General features: G+C 37.1%; 1 protein-coding gene across 1 annotated transcript; it reads right to left on the bottom strand.

Annotated features, from left to right (window-relative positions):
• Positions 1 to 2,364: 2,364 nt before the first annotated feature.
• On the bottom strand, positions 2,365 to 11,844 carry LOC134741626 (uncharacterized). The gene is made up of 6 exons (XM_063674480.1): positions 11,681 to 11,844; positions 8,395 to 8,555; positions 7,466 to 7,600; positions 6,691 to 6,904; positions 4,192 to 4,336; positions 2,365 to 3,510 (listed from the first exon to the last, which is right to left on the bottom strand). Exons 1-6 carry the CDS (start codon positions 11,766 to 11,768, stop codon positions 3,342 to 3,344), a joined length of 912 nt encoding a protein of 303 aa, XP_063530550.1. The 5' UTR covers positions 11,769 to 11,844; the 3' UTR covers positions 2,365 to 3,341.
• Between the last annotated feature and the right edge of the window lie 959 nt (positions 11,845 to 12,803).

The following is a 12,803-nucleotide window of genomic DNA, read 5'->3' on the forward strand; positions in this document are numbered from 1 at the left end:
ACCGTTTTTAAAATAAATAAAAACCGACAAAATTCGATCAAAATTGACACTTGGCGCGTATGTTCTTTCCCGTTCTTTCTTGCGAGATGTGACAAAGACAGTGGCAAACCGATGGAACGGCCTTAATATAAATGTGAAATGAGAGCCAAGTTCAATATTAAGAATACTTAATATTAATATACAAATCCTGTATAATTTCAGTATTTTCTATATAACACAGAACATGGCACCCATTATAGATCTTAATTCTTTTGTCGGCGAGTCAACAATGACACGTATTCTTAATATTAAGTAAATTAATAAATAATTTTTTTTTAAGTAAATGAAGTAATTAATTTTAATTATTAAGTAAATTATTAATTATTGTAGTCTTAATTATTCAATATTAAATAAAATAGGTGTAATATTCTACATTGTCAACTGCATTCTAGGACCCCAAGTCACAGGCATAGCCTAGTTTGGGATCCACTGTATCCATGTGTCTGTAATATTGTTTTCTATTGTCAATAAAATTATTCTTATTCTTATTAAATTTAAATTTTAAATTATTATTTTTCAAAAAATATACTTACGTCTAGCAGGTATACAAAACTTTCGCCAAACTGTAGACAGTTTTGAACTTGGCTCTCATTTTTATGTTTTTGTTGGGTTAGCTTTAAAAAATTAAATGTAGTATTAACAAATAATTACTTTGTCGAGTTATTATCACAGCGAACTCACAATAGTCGTAAGTGACATAGACCCTACTGGCGCTTAAGTCATTTATGGCGATTTCCTATAATTTGAATATTTTTTAGTTTTCTGTCTATAGATTACAGGAAAACCTATAAAGAAGTCAAACTTGTGAAGTTCGCAGACGTATCTACTTGATACAAAATTAATTTAAGCGAAATAACTCTCAAATATGGTGACATAATATCAAACATTCGTCCCATGGAGACTATATAAAGGAGCCAAATCTCTATGTATGAAAAGTGTCCATCAAAAAACAGTAATTAGGCGGCGCCACCATACACCGAAATACTACCAAAAACAACCTACGTAATTTGGTCGGGTTATTTGTTGCCTTATATTATGGTTCATGTTATACTCATGTCCCAGAGCCTAACTAGCGCCACCGGAGAGATTTTAGGAACTATTATTTACAGCTGAAAGCTGGTCACTTTTGCAATAGTTCTGCCATAAGAGATTGTCGTCCTTTCTATACCGTCCATTTTTACCGTGTTATTTTTTGACAGGTTAATGAGGGCTACCGTTTTTGTGCTCACCAGTTGGCGCCACTGTAGATGTAGGTCCAGAAAAACAGGCTTCAACATTCTTGTATGCTTATTTTTAAAAAATCTGAAAGTTCTAATTATTTAATAGGTATTTTATGTCTAATTAAATGTGTAATTTTTTTCAACCTGTTTAATTTTGCATATATTATAGTCTGATTTTAGTTGGCACTTTTTTTTAAACCACTAACATTTATTGAGCTATATCTATTGTTTACCGTGATTAATCAAAGATGGACAAAGATTTACCACAATTATGAATAAGGAGTGAAAAGTTCCGATTAAAAAGCTTGAAACCATGGAGACTATATAAAGGAGCCAAATCTCTATGTATGAAAAGTGTCCATCAAAAAACAGTAATTAGGCGGCGCCACCATACACCGAAATACTACCAAAAACAACCTACGTAATTTGGTCGGGTTATTTGTTGCCTTATATTATGGTTCATGTTATACTCATGTCCCAGAGCCTAACTAGCGCCACCGGAGATATTAGGAACTATTATTAACAGCTGAAAGCTGGTCACTTTTGCAATAGTTCTGCCATATGAGATTGTCGTCCTTTCTATACCGTCCGTTTTTACCGTGTCAATTTTGACAGGTTAATGAGGGCTACCGTTTTTGTGCTCACCAGTTGGCGCCACTGTAGATGTAGGTCCAGAAAAACAGGTTTCAAAATTCTTGTATGCTTATTTTTATAAAATCTGTAAGTTCTAATTATTTAATAGGTATTTTATGTCTAATTAAATGTGTAATTTTTTTCAACCTGTTTAATTTTGCGTATATTTTAGTCTGATTTTAGTTGGCACTTTTTTTAAACCACTAACTGTTGTTGTTGTTGTTGTTGAGCTATATCTATTGTTTACCGTGATTAATCAAAGATGGACAAAGATTTACCACAATTATGAATAAGGAGTGAAAATTTCCGATTAAAAAGATTGAAACCCCCCAAACTTCTATGCATTTGACATTTTGAAAGACCTCCATCTACACTAGCGCCCCTAGCGGCGAAATTAAACGCGGTTGCCCTCATTTAGGCATCGAAGGCACAGATTCATTCGGCACTCAGCCACGATTGAAAATTATGTGAATATATTTAAAACTGCTTTATTTAATAAAAATAACCTAAAATTATAATTATATTACAATTATGAATAAATAAATAAACAAATCTATTAAATTATAAACGTCAGTATTTTAAAAGTAAAACTTATTTACGCTACGTGGTTTGTATGAATTAGTGACATTATAAAAAAAAGCTAGCACAATACATAACTCCCGCGGTTACAATATAGGCATTTGTCCTTCAGTACACCCTGCATGAAATAAGATCTTTTTATATAAAATAATTCTATATTGGAATATTCCTTTGAAACTCACAATTCCTTAGCTGATTAAGTCTAGTGACAGGTTTTGATATGTAAATTCAAATGTACTTAATAAACCTACATATAATATTATACAATATATGTATACAAGTTACATGCCTTCTTCCGGAAAAGCTATGAGGACGATTCTGATGTAACATTTTTTACGGTTTTGATACGACTTTCCAAAATGCTATGGAAGTCGTGTGTTAGATGCGCATGCGCACCAATCACCAAGACAATCGTCTAGATCAGCGGTTCCTAACCTGGGGATAATTACCCCCGTGGGGGTAAAACTGGCATTTTACGGGGGTACCTATCTCACTTAAACTATCGTGAGACATATTTCAAAATATCTATCAGTACGGTTTTTACTCACTATTATTTTTAGTCGCTTTTGGCGACATGTTTCGGATTCTTTGGGAATCCATCCTCAGGCACGAGTGTACGCGGCGGCGGCGACTAAAAATAATAGTGAGTAAAAACCGTACTGATAAATATTTTGGGGTACCTATCTGTAAGAAAAAATATTAATGATTATGGAGGAGGGGTAAAATTGAGTTCTCTAGTTGGTCAAAGGGGTGACAGTACTAAAAAGGTTAGGAACCACTGTTCTAGGTCGTACCAAAACAGTCTAAACCGTACCTAAACAAATGTCAAATCAAAATCGGGTCCATGTTTTAACCCAAAAAGTCCCGCTGCTAGTTTTTCACGTATGTAAACTTAGGTACTATAGTTCCTAAAGACGGGGCAAAGAAGTCTGGTTGCAGGGCGACAGGTTCAGCCATCATTATCTGTTCCGTGTGCTGAGTTAGCACCAGCAATGTTTTGAAGCCAGTGTTCTTGCCTAGGCGCACGTCTTGCTCGAGCCTGTAATATGTGTTTTTAATTTAATTTAATTTTAATCACAACGCAACACATTTTCTTTTTAATTCGGTCAAAATGTTTTTTGAAACAAATTATAGCCAGCTTGAAATGAATGTAGGGTATGGTGCTTTATGCACACTAGTGTCCCACTTCCCATCCCTTCCCCCTGACGCAACCCTCCCCCCCTTTTAGCATGAAATATGTCGCGGTTGACATTTATTTTTTATTTTTTGGGGTAATACAATATAGGAAAAAACCGACCAAGTGCGAGTCGGACTCGCGCACGAAGGGTTCCGTACCATTACGGATAAAAAAACAGCAAAAAAATCACGTTTGTTGTATGGGAGCCCCATTTAAATATTTATATTATTCTGTTTTTAGTATTTGTTGTTACGAGTATAGCGGCAACAGAAATAAATCACCTGTGAAAATTTCAACTGTCTAGCTATCACGGTTCATGAAATACAGCCTGGTGACAGACAGACGGACAGCGGAGTCTTAGTAATAGGGTCTCGTTTTTACCCTTTGGGTACGGAACCCCAAAAAGTGTCGGGTTCTGCCTACTCGTATTTGGCATAACTTCCGTGACCCGAATCGACAGCAATGTCGCGCCGCAATACTGCAGCAGTACTACTGGTGCAGTCTGAATCCGAACGGTAGCTTAATGGTGTATATTATACTTACGTGTCTCCGATAAACAACACTCTACTAGGGTCAGTCACCCCCGCTCGTCTCATCCCGAGCACTCCGAAGTTCTTTGACGGCTTCCCCAAACCGATGGGCTCCCTGTTTACTAATTCCGACACCAATTCGGCAGCGAATGCCACACCTGAAAGATAATAGTAGTTTATGTGACTGCTACATAATGAAAGGTATTAAAATACTAGTGTGGGTTCATGAATCGAGCGCAGTGAGTTTCATAATAGAATCACACGAGTGGTTTAATGTCTAATCATGTACAGTTACATACACTGTTTACACAGACATTTTATTACACATATTATTATTATTACACTTAAAGAAGAAAACAAACTCCTGGTGGCAGAAAGGAGAATACTTAGAAAAATCCTGGGTCCTGTGAGAAGGGAAGATGGAAGTTTTAGACTCCGAAAAAACGTCGAGATTGGAGATCTTGTGGCTGCACCCAACATTATAGGCGAGACAAAAGCTCACCGTCTCCTGGTTCGGCCACGTTTTGAGAATGGAGGAGGATCGCGGCGTTAAAAGGGCATACTTGGGACGCCAGGTGGGGCGGAGGCCGATCGGACGTCCCAGGTATCGCTGGGGCGATGCTGTTGGAGTAGACTTGAGCGATCTCCATGCCGATAACAGGCGGGAGATGGCACAGGATCGAGCCGACTGGCGTACACTCGTGTCGGAGGCCAAGACTCATTTTGGGTCGCTGCGCCATTAAGTAAGTAAGTATTATTATTATTTTATTTATTTTTAGTCTTAGGCTAGGCTTTTTACAATATGAGTATAAAAGTAAAATATAAAAACACTTACAAAACATTACAAAATTATATAAACACATTATAAAAAACCTAACCTAGGGTGCCGCCGGCAGCGGGGCAGGGCCCAAGCTGCCGGTGGTCAGGGCCGCAGAGAGAGGAACCGGCGGACTATCCGCGCCGTGTAAGTATTATTATTATTATTAACTCTCTATGGTGTGATCAAGACCCGCCGGCTACCGGCACTGCGGCGTTGCACTGTGTCGCGTCGTGTCGCGGATATCAGGTAGTGTCGCCGAAATATCGCTAGCTCTTTATACAAAAGGGGGCAAGGGCAACATTTCAAAGTCTAGTTAATAGGTTAAGTGGGGTATAATTTGAAAGGGCTCAAATTGGACATTCCAAAACTAGTTTTTATTTTATTTTTGCATGCCGAAGTACTCTGCCCTGGAACCAACGTACGACTTTGTGCCGGTTGCAGTCGAGACTGCGGGACCTTGGGCTGTGGAGGCTAGGGAGCAGGGACTTTGTGAGGGATTTGGGTCGGCGGCTGAGGGACAGGTGCGACCCTCGGTCCGGATCGTACCTGGTCCAACAGATCTCGTTGGCCATTCAGCGCGGTAACGCTGCCAGCGTAATGGGGACATTTGAGCCAGGTACGATTCGTGACGGTTATTTTATTTAAACAAAAAAAAAATGACGAGGCCTGTTGCGGATATCATCATTGGTATTTTTGGGACGAAGCATGTTGCTGATTTGCATTTGTAGCCACCTGACGAAGCCTGCATTGCGGATTTTTTACATATGTAACTATATTATTTTTTAAGATTTTGTCAAATTCTGTATTTATTTTTAATGTAGTGTGCACATTTTTATTGATTTGAAAAATTAATTTTATTTTTTCATTGCGGAAAAAAAATTTTTTGAAGGAAAGTGTGAAAAAATATCATTCCCCCCTATCTCCGATGTTTACCAACGAAAAAACTTAACTAGAAAATTGTATATTTTAGTAAATACCTATATTACGTAGAGAAGGTTTTAAAGAGTGAAATGAAAATAACAAAAAAATAATAGTAAAGTAAGTATTTATATTGCTTTCAATGCGGTACACAAAGATAGTAACTAATAAGAGCAGGTGTAAGTACCAAGTAGGGTGAATCCACCGCTCATGCAGCTTCTGAGTTCTGACTCGATATCCATTTTCTTCGTAAATCACATTAGGAGAATTTAGGGTAATCGCCACGCCACGCTCTGTTCTTTCACATTTAGAATATCGAATATTCTGGATAAACATAAAGAATAATGACAAAAGACTTAATTTGTATAAATTTGACTAAATGTGTACATATCCATTATTCTTTATGTATTTTGACTGATTCTATTTGAATTTGACATTGGATGTTACTCGAACTTATGGATGGTATAGAAAGGATGCCAATCTCTTATAGCAGAATTGTTGCAAAAGTGACCGCTTTCAGCTTTAAATAATAGTTCCTAATCTCTCCGGCGGCGCTAGTTAGGCTCTGGGACACGAGTATAACATGAACCATATAAGGCAACAAATAACCCGACCAAATTACGTAGGTTGTTTTTAGTAGTATTTCGGTGTATGGTGGCGCCGCCTAATTACTGTTTTTTGATGGACACTTTTCGTACATAGAGATTTGGCTCCTTTATATAGTCTCTATGCTCGAATTCTCACTAATTGACTGGTTTTTTTTATTGAACATACCTATTGTCATTTGTCCCTTCAACGGCACGAACTTATCCGTCGGGCCGTTCATAAAGAGCACTTCGGGCCTCCTCAGGTACGTGGCGGCCTTGTACATCTTGGGCAGGTTCACCTTGTAGTCGCTATCGAACGCCACTGCCCCGATGTCGGCGTCGTCGATCAGGTACTGCGTGAAGTCCGCGAAGTTATCGAGGAATTTGTGGCACACATCTGGCTGATAAACGTATATCTCTATTAGTATATTTTAGTTACTTCCATAGCATTACGTCATATGGTATTGTATTGTGGGGTGGTGCTTCAGAGATAAATACAATTTCTGTGCTGCAGAAGAGGGCTATTCGAGCAATATATGAAATGAACCTTAGACTCACTTAAAGATAAATTTAAGGAAATGGACATAATGACTGCACTGTCAGACTAGTATTTTTTATGCAATTTGGTGTTTGACGATCCTTTTGTGAAATTCTTATTATTAAGTTTGACATATGACATATATCTATAACAATTCCATTGTTTTTTAAAACAGTAAAACAGCATCAATGAATTGCTCTGATATTAGATTTGATTAGATTAAGATAATATTTTGTAAAACTTGACTATTTAAAAGTGCTTGTTGGTAGGCCTATTTTGAATAAAGAATATTTTGACATTGACTTTATTGTCTGTTGGTAATCCTAAAGAAAGAATAAAAACAAAAATAAATCCATATTATGTACATACAGTTTTATGTTAAACAGGATAAAGTTCAATAAACAAGATCACAATAAATACTTACTCCATATTTGGTTTTGAATCCGTTCACTTCCAGCATCTTTATTGTTTCTTCACATGTTAAACAATATACGTGCTTGTCAAAATTAACTGACTTAAGATATTCGACCATTGCTACAGAGGGAGTTATCAGACTGTCCTGTAAAAATATTAATTACATCACACAAACCGTAAACGGCGGGAAGTAGTTGATAAGAGGCGGGAAAATTTTGAAGGAATTTTAACCCTACGTCATTTTATTTTAACTACTTCCCGCCGTGTACCTTATAATACATTACGATACAACTGCGAAAGGCCTAGTTCTCCCTCTGGGTTGGAAAATCAGATGGCAGTCGCTTTCGTGGAAACTAGTGCCTACGTCAATTCTTATGGATTAGTTGTCAAGCGGACCCCAGGCTCCCATGAGCCGTGGCAAAATGTCGGGATAACGCGAGAAAGAAGATTATCAATTATTTCAACTATAATATATAATTATAATAGTTAATAATGTACCTCCAAATATTTTCGTCACGTTTCTTTATATTACACGAATTAATAAATGCAACTAGCATTTATCAATTTTTAAATAGGATATCAAAATTAAACTGTAAAACTCCCGTGAGACTCAAACGTATTAGATTATTTTAAACCGTCTTCACTGGTCGAGGGCGCGGCGTGTACTGCGGGCCAAAGCCCGACTCATGTCGTGTCTCCGTGAAGACGGTCCTCGTAAATTGGACCGAAACATGTCGAGCTATTCGACTTAATAATACGTGAGTGACCCGGTTTAAAATAATCTAAAATTTAACTGTGTTATAAAACTTACAACCTAATCTTCAGTTCGAGTTAGAAGCAATATAGAAAAATTCGTGTTTAATATGAAGGAAAGCAGAGGTCTCTTTCGTCTGAATTGTATCTTTTATTTGATTCAAGAACTAGTAAAAGTGTACTTACAAACCCGTGTGAGACACCAGCTTTCTCGAACAATGCTCTATAGTTTCCTCTTGATCGCATACTATTATTGGAAACAAAATGTACTGTTTTTCCATTTTCTTTCATTAATCTGAAAAAGTCGCCTACTCCTGGTAATATTGCTTGCGTTAACCAAAGTACACCTGTAAAGCAAAATAATCCTGATTATGCAGCTGATATAGTTGGTATCCGACGGTAGTCAAATCCACGATGACGCTTGGTTTAAGACACTCGCAACTCGCAAGTAAGCGAGCCAAGCGTCATCAGCGCGCACGGGCACACTATACCTGCCTGTCTTGCGGTCGTGGTTGCCGCTCCCGTATTGGCTTACACAGCCATGTGAAACGTTGTCACCCCCTATGATGATGATAGTTGGTATCTAAAGGTTTTATTATGTAACTTCGGAAAGGAACTGTTTACTCGCGGCAAAAGCGTATGATACGATAAAGATTGCATGTGAATGAACTTGCGTATTTTTTATACTTATCGTCAGACGACAACAGGCATGAAGGTCGGTTTATATGTACAGTCATCGAGCGTGCCAGGCCAGACACAGCAATAACAAAACAATATTCTTTTATTTATACAGTGTCTGCGCGGCCTACGATAGATATATGTATAAATACGTTAATAGACACGGTATAGAACTATAGAAGATTACAATGTTGTTGGCCACGGCACCGGGCACGTGTCTGGACGCTCAATGTCTGTATATATAATATAAACCGACCTTCGCCCGTGACTTTTCTTTGACGCAGGGGTAAATGCATTTACGCATCTCGCCCCCCGGGCAATGGGGAAGCCCATTGGGGGGAGGGGGGTATGTAGGACTCGCTCCTTCCAAAGCTCCCTCTGCTAGACAGAGAGAGAGGAGGAGAATACCCACTAACATCCCCTGCGGCGTTTCCGTCACCTGCCGTTGAAGGGAGGCGCCATATGATCGCTGGCATTCTAACCACGACGCCTCCCCACCTACCTATTTAAACAATAATTATACCTTTATATACCTCGTGCACAACAATAATCATATCAAAAACCGGGCAAGTGCGAGTCGGACTCGCGCACGAAAGGTTCCGTACCATTACGAAAAAAAAAACAGCAAAAAAATCACGTTTGTTTTATGGGAGCCCCATTTAAATATTTATATTATTCTGTTTTTAGTATTTGTTGTTATAGCGGCAACAGAAATACATCATCTGTGAAAATTTCAACTGTCTAGCTATCACGGTTCACGGAAAGACGGACAGACGGACGGACAGACGGACAGCGGAGTCTTAGTAATAGGGTCCCGTTTTTACCCTTTGTGTACGGAACCCTACAAAGTATCACCAGCAAAACTGCTTTTTATAGATAACAACATTCTCACTCTACCATATATATTTATACTACCTGAAACTGTAATAAAAATTAATTATAAAAGTATAGTCACCTCTAATATTTATTATGTTACACAACGAAGGCCGCAAAAATATCTGACACTCTATTATTTGTAGAGCCATAAGAGAGTATAGCACAAATTTTGCGGCCTTGGAAGACTTGAAGAGTAACATAGGTATTTTTGCAGGTGACTATTAGATATCATGTAGGTATAAACCAACCTCAAGAAATTGCAAATATATTGAATGACTAGCTGTTGCCCGCGACTTCGTACGCGTGGATTTGTATGTTGGTGGTTATATATTTTACATGAGCATAGAACATTATGCAGCAAAAGATATCAGTAGGGACGGTTAATCATTTGTTAATAATTATACAACGCATGAAATTTGTATTTCACAAACTACGATTTTTCAAGCCCCTAACGGAAAAAAATGTTCTCGATATAATCCCTCTCAACCCTCTTAGAAGATTTTCAAGTCCACTACTTATTTAAAAAAAAGTTTCGCTCCCGATGCAAACTATTAATACAAACTTTTCAAAAACGGTGAAATCAGTTTTCGTCTATTTTAATATAATGCCCTTTTACCAAGTTTCAAGTTCCTTAGCTTAAAAGAAAACTCGTACCACATATAAAATTACATCCCCTTTTTAACCCCCTTAGGGGTTGCAATTCCAAAAACTTCGAAATTAATTTTCTTTGTAAGCGGCTATTATGCCTTTCTAAGAAGTTTCAAAGCATTTGTAATGGATTCACTTTCAACCTCTTTTTAACCCTTTTAGGGGATGAATTTTTAAAAACGCTGAAATTACTTTTCCTGTATTCTAATAATACGCCCGTATACAAAGCTTCATGTCCCGCACTTGATAACATTTTTGGTCTCCATACAAACTTTCAACCCCTTTTTCACCACCTTAGGGGATGAATTTTCAAAGACGCTGAAATTGGTTTTCTTGTATTATAATTATATATCTTTTTACCAAGTTTCAAATTGCTAGCTTAAAATGAATCTTGAACCCAATACAAACTTTCATCCCGTTTTTAACCCCCTTAGGGGATGAATTTTGAAAAACCGCTTCTTAGTGGATACTAACGTTATAAAAACTACCTATTGTGAAAAATTCAGCTCTCTAGGTCCAACGGTTTGGGCTCGGCGTTGATTTAAGTGAGTCAGTCAGTCAGTCAGTCAGTCAGTTAGTCAGGACTTTTACGTTTATATATATAGATTTCTTTATATCCGTAGGAAAAATACAAACAAACTAACATATCCAAAGGTCGCCCGGTTATTTCACCTTTGAATAACTCTATGTAGGGAAGACCGAGGTAGGTTAACACAAGATAAGTTGACACAGCGTCCATATCTTGCAAACTATAGACGCTAGAAGCATGATTCCCAAGAAATGCTTCATTTTCCATTATATTAGACAGCTACGTCTATGTAAATTCATTCACTAACATACTAGCTTTTGCCCGCGACTTCGCCTGCGTAGAGTTAGTAATTTGGGTAGCTTATTTTATATCCAATCTGCTTTTTATCGATTTCCGATACAAACTTCCACCCCCCTTTTCACCCCCTTAAAGGATGATTTCTGGGATAAAAATTACCATATGTCCTTCCCCGAGACTCAAACTATCTCTATACCAAATTTCAACTAAATCGGTTCAGCGGCTTAAGCGTGAAGGCATCTGTCTGCCTTCACACTTTCGCATTTATAATATTAGTGGATTTAAGTTTGCAATGATTCATTTCAATTTCTATTAATAACTAGAAGTATTCCACTTGACTGACGGTATTATCAATAACAAACTATACGTTATCAGTATATTTTGAATATGAACCCTCACCGTATTATAACACAGTCTCAAATGGTTTGGTAAATATTAACTCACCGTCGCAATCGGAGAACACATGATCAAACGAGTCCAAAAACCGCTTAAAGCCATCGGAATTCACTGTAGTTAGATTCACAGGGGCCATTATTAACACCTTTTTTATAATTATATAAATTATATTATTTTATATTTAGGACTAGAGCGTGCGTTTATAAGCTCTATAGATTGCGGAGTGCGATGCCAATGCTACAGTCGTGAATATAGGTATAAGATAAAAACATTATCGAGAGCGCGGAATTGCATTATGTTGGTGGTAATGTGTTGCAGTCTATATTTACATTTTGTCTCGTACTATCAGCATAAAAAGATGTTTCTTATACATATATTAAAGAAGTAAATACAAGAATAATGTAATGTCAAAGGGAAGTAATTAAATGATAAATGATCAGCCGTTTTTAAAACGGATCTGCAAAAAAATAGCCATTACATCATTTGGACAGCATACAAAAATTTTGCTGGCAATAAACAAAAATGGAGCTACAACTCTCGTTTAGCAAATAATTCACAGACGGTCAACATTATAACCAATATCGATCTGCTTCTGTTATAATTTAATTTTTTCTGCTTAATAAATAGTTGAGCAGCAAAATTATTATTTGGTCAGCAAGATTTAAAAATTGGTTGGTAGATAAAACATGTCTCTAAGCAGTTTAATAGGGTAGTTGACACATATTGAATTATATAACTAAATTTAGTTAAATAGATAGAAAATGAGCAATTTACCACAATAAATTGGAAACTTAAATAATATATGGCAATAATAAAAAAATATGCTACAATAATAAAAAATATAAAATATTGTACGGCAAACGCAACATTTCACCGACAAAATCGCAATTTCCTTGTTTTCCATACATCGTAACGGCTTCTAAGCAAAGTGACACAGTGACGTCACGATGTGTTGCCGTTTGTGTTAGAGCGTTTGCTCAGTAAAGTGCGGGTGCCAGACTTTGACCATCATTTGTGACTTTTGTATTGCTTTAAGACAATGGGTCCCATACAGACATTTGATCCCCAAAACAAACCTGATCGACTGATATCTTTAAAAAAATGTCAACTGCATACAAGTCAATGTGTATTGAGATGTATGCATATTTAAGGAATGAAATTTGATATAATA

Source organism: Cydia strobilella, chromosome 5, assembly GCF_947568885.1.
Source record: "Cydia strobilella chromosome 5, ilCydStro3.1, whole genome shotgun sequence".
Taxonomy (NCBI): Eukaryota; Metazoa; Arthropoda; class Insecta; order Lepidoptera; family Tortricidae; genus Cydia; species Cydia strobilella.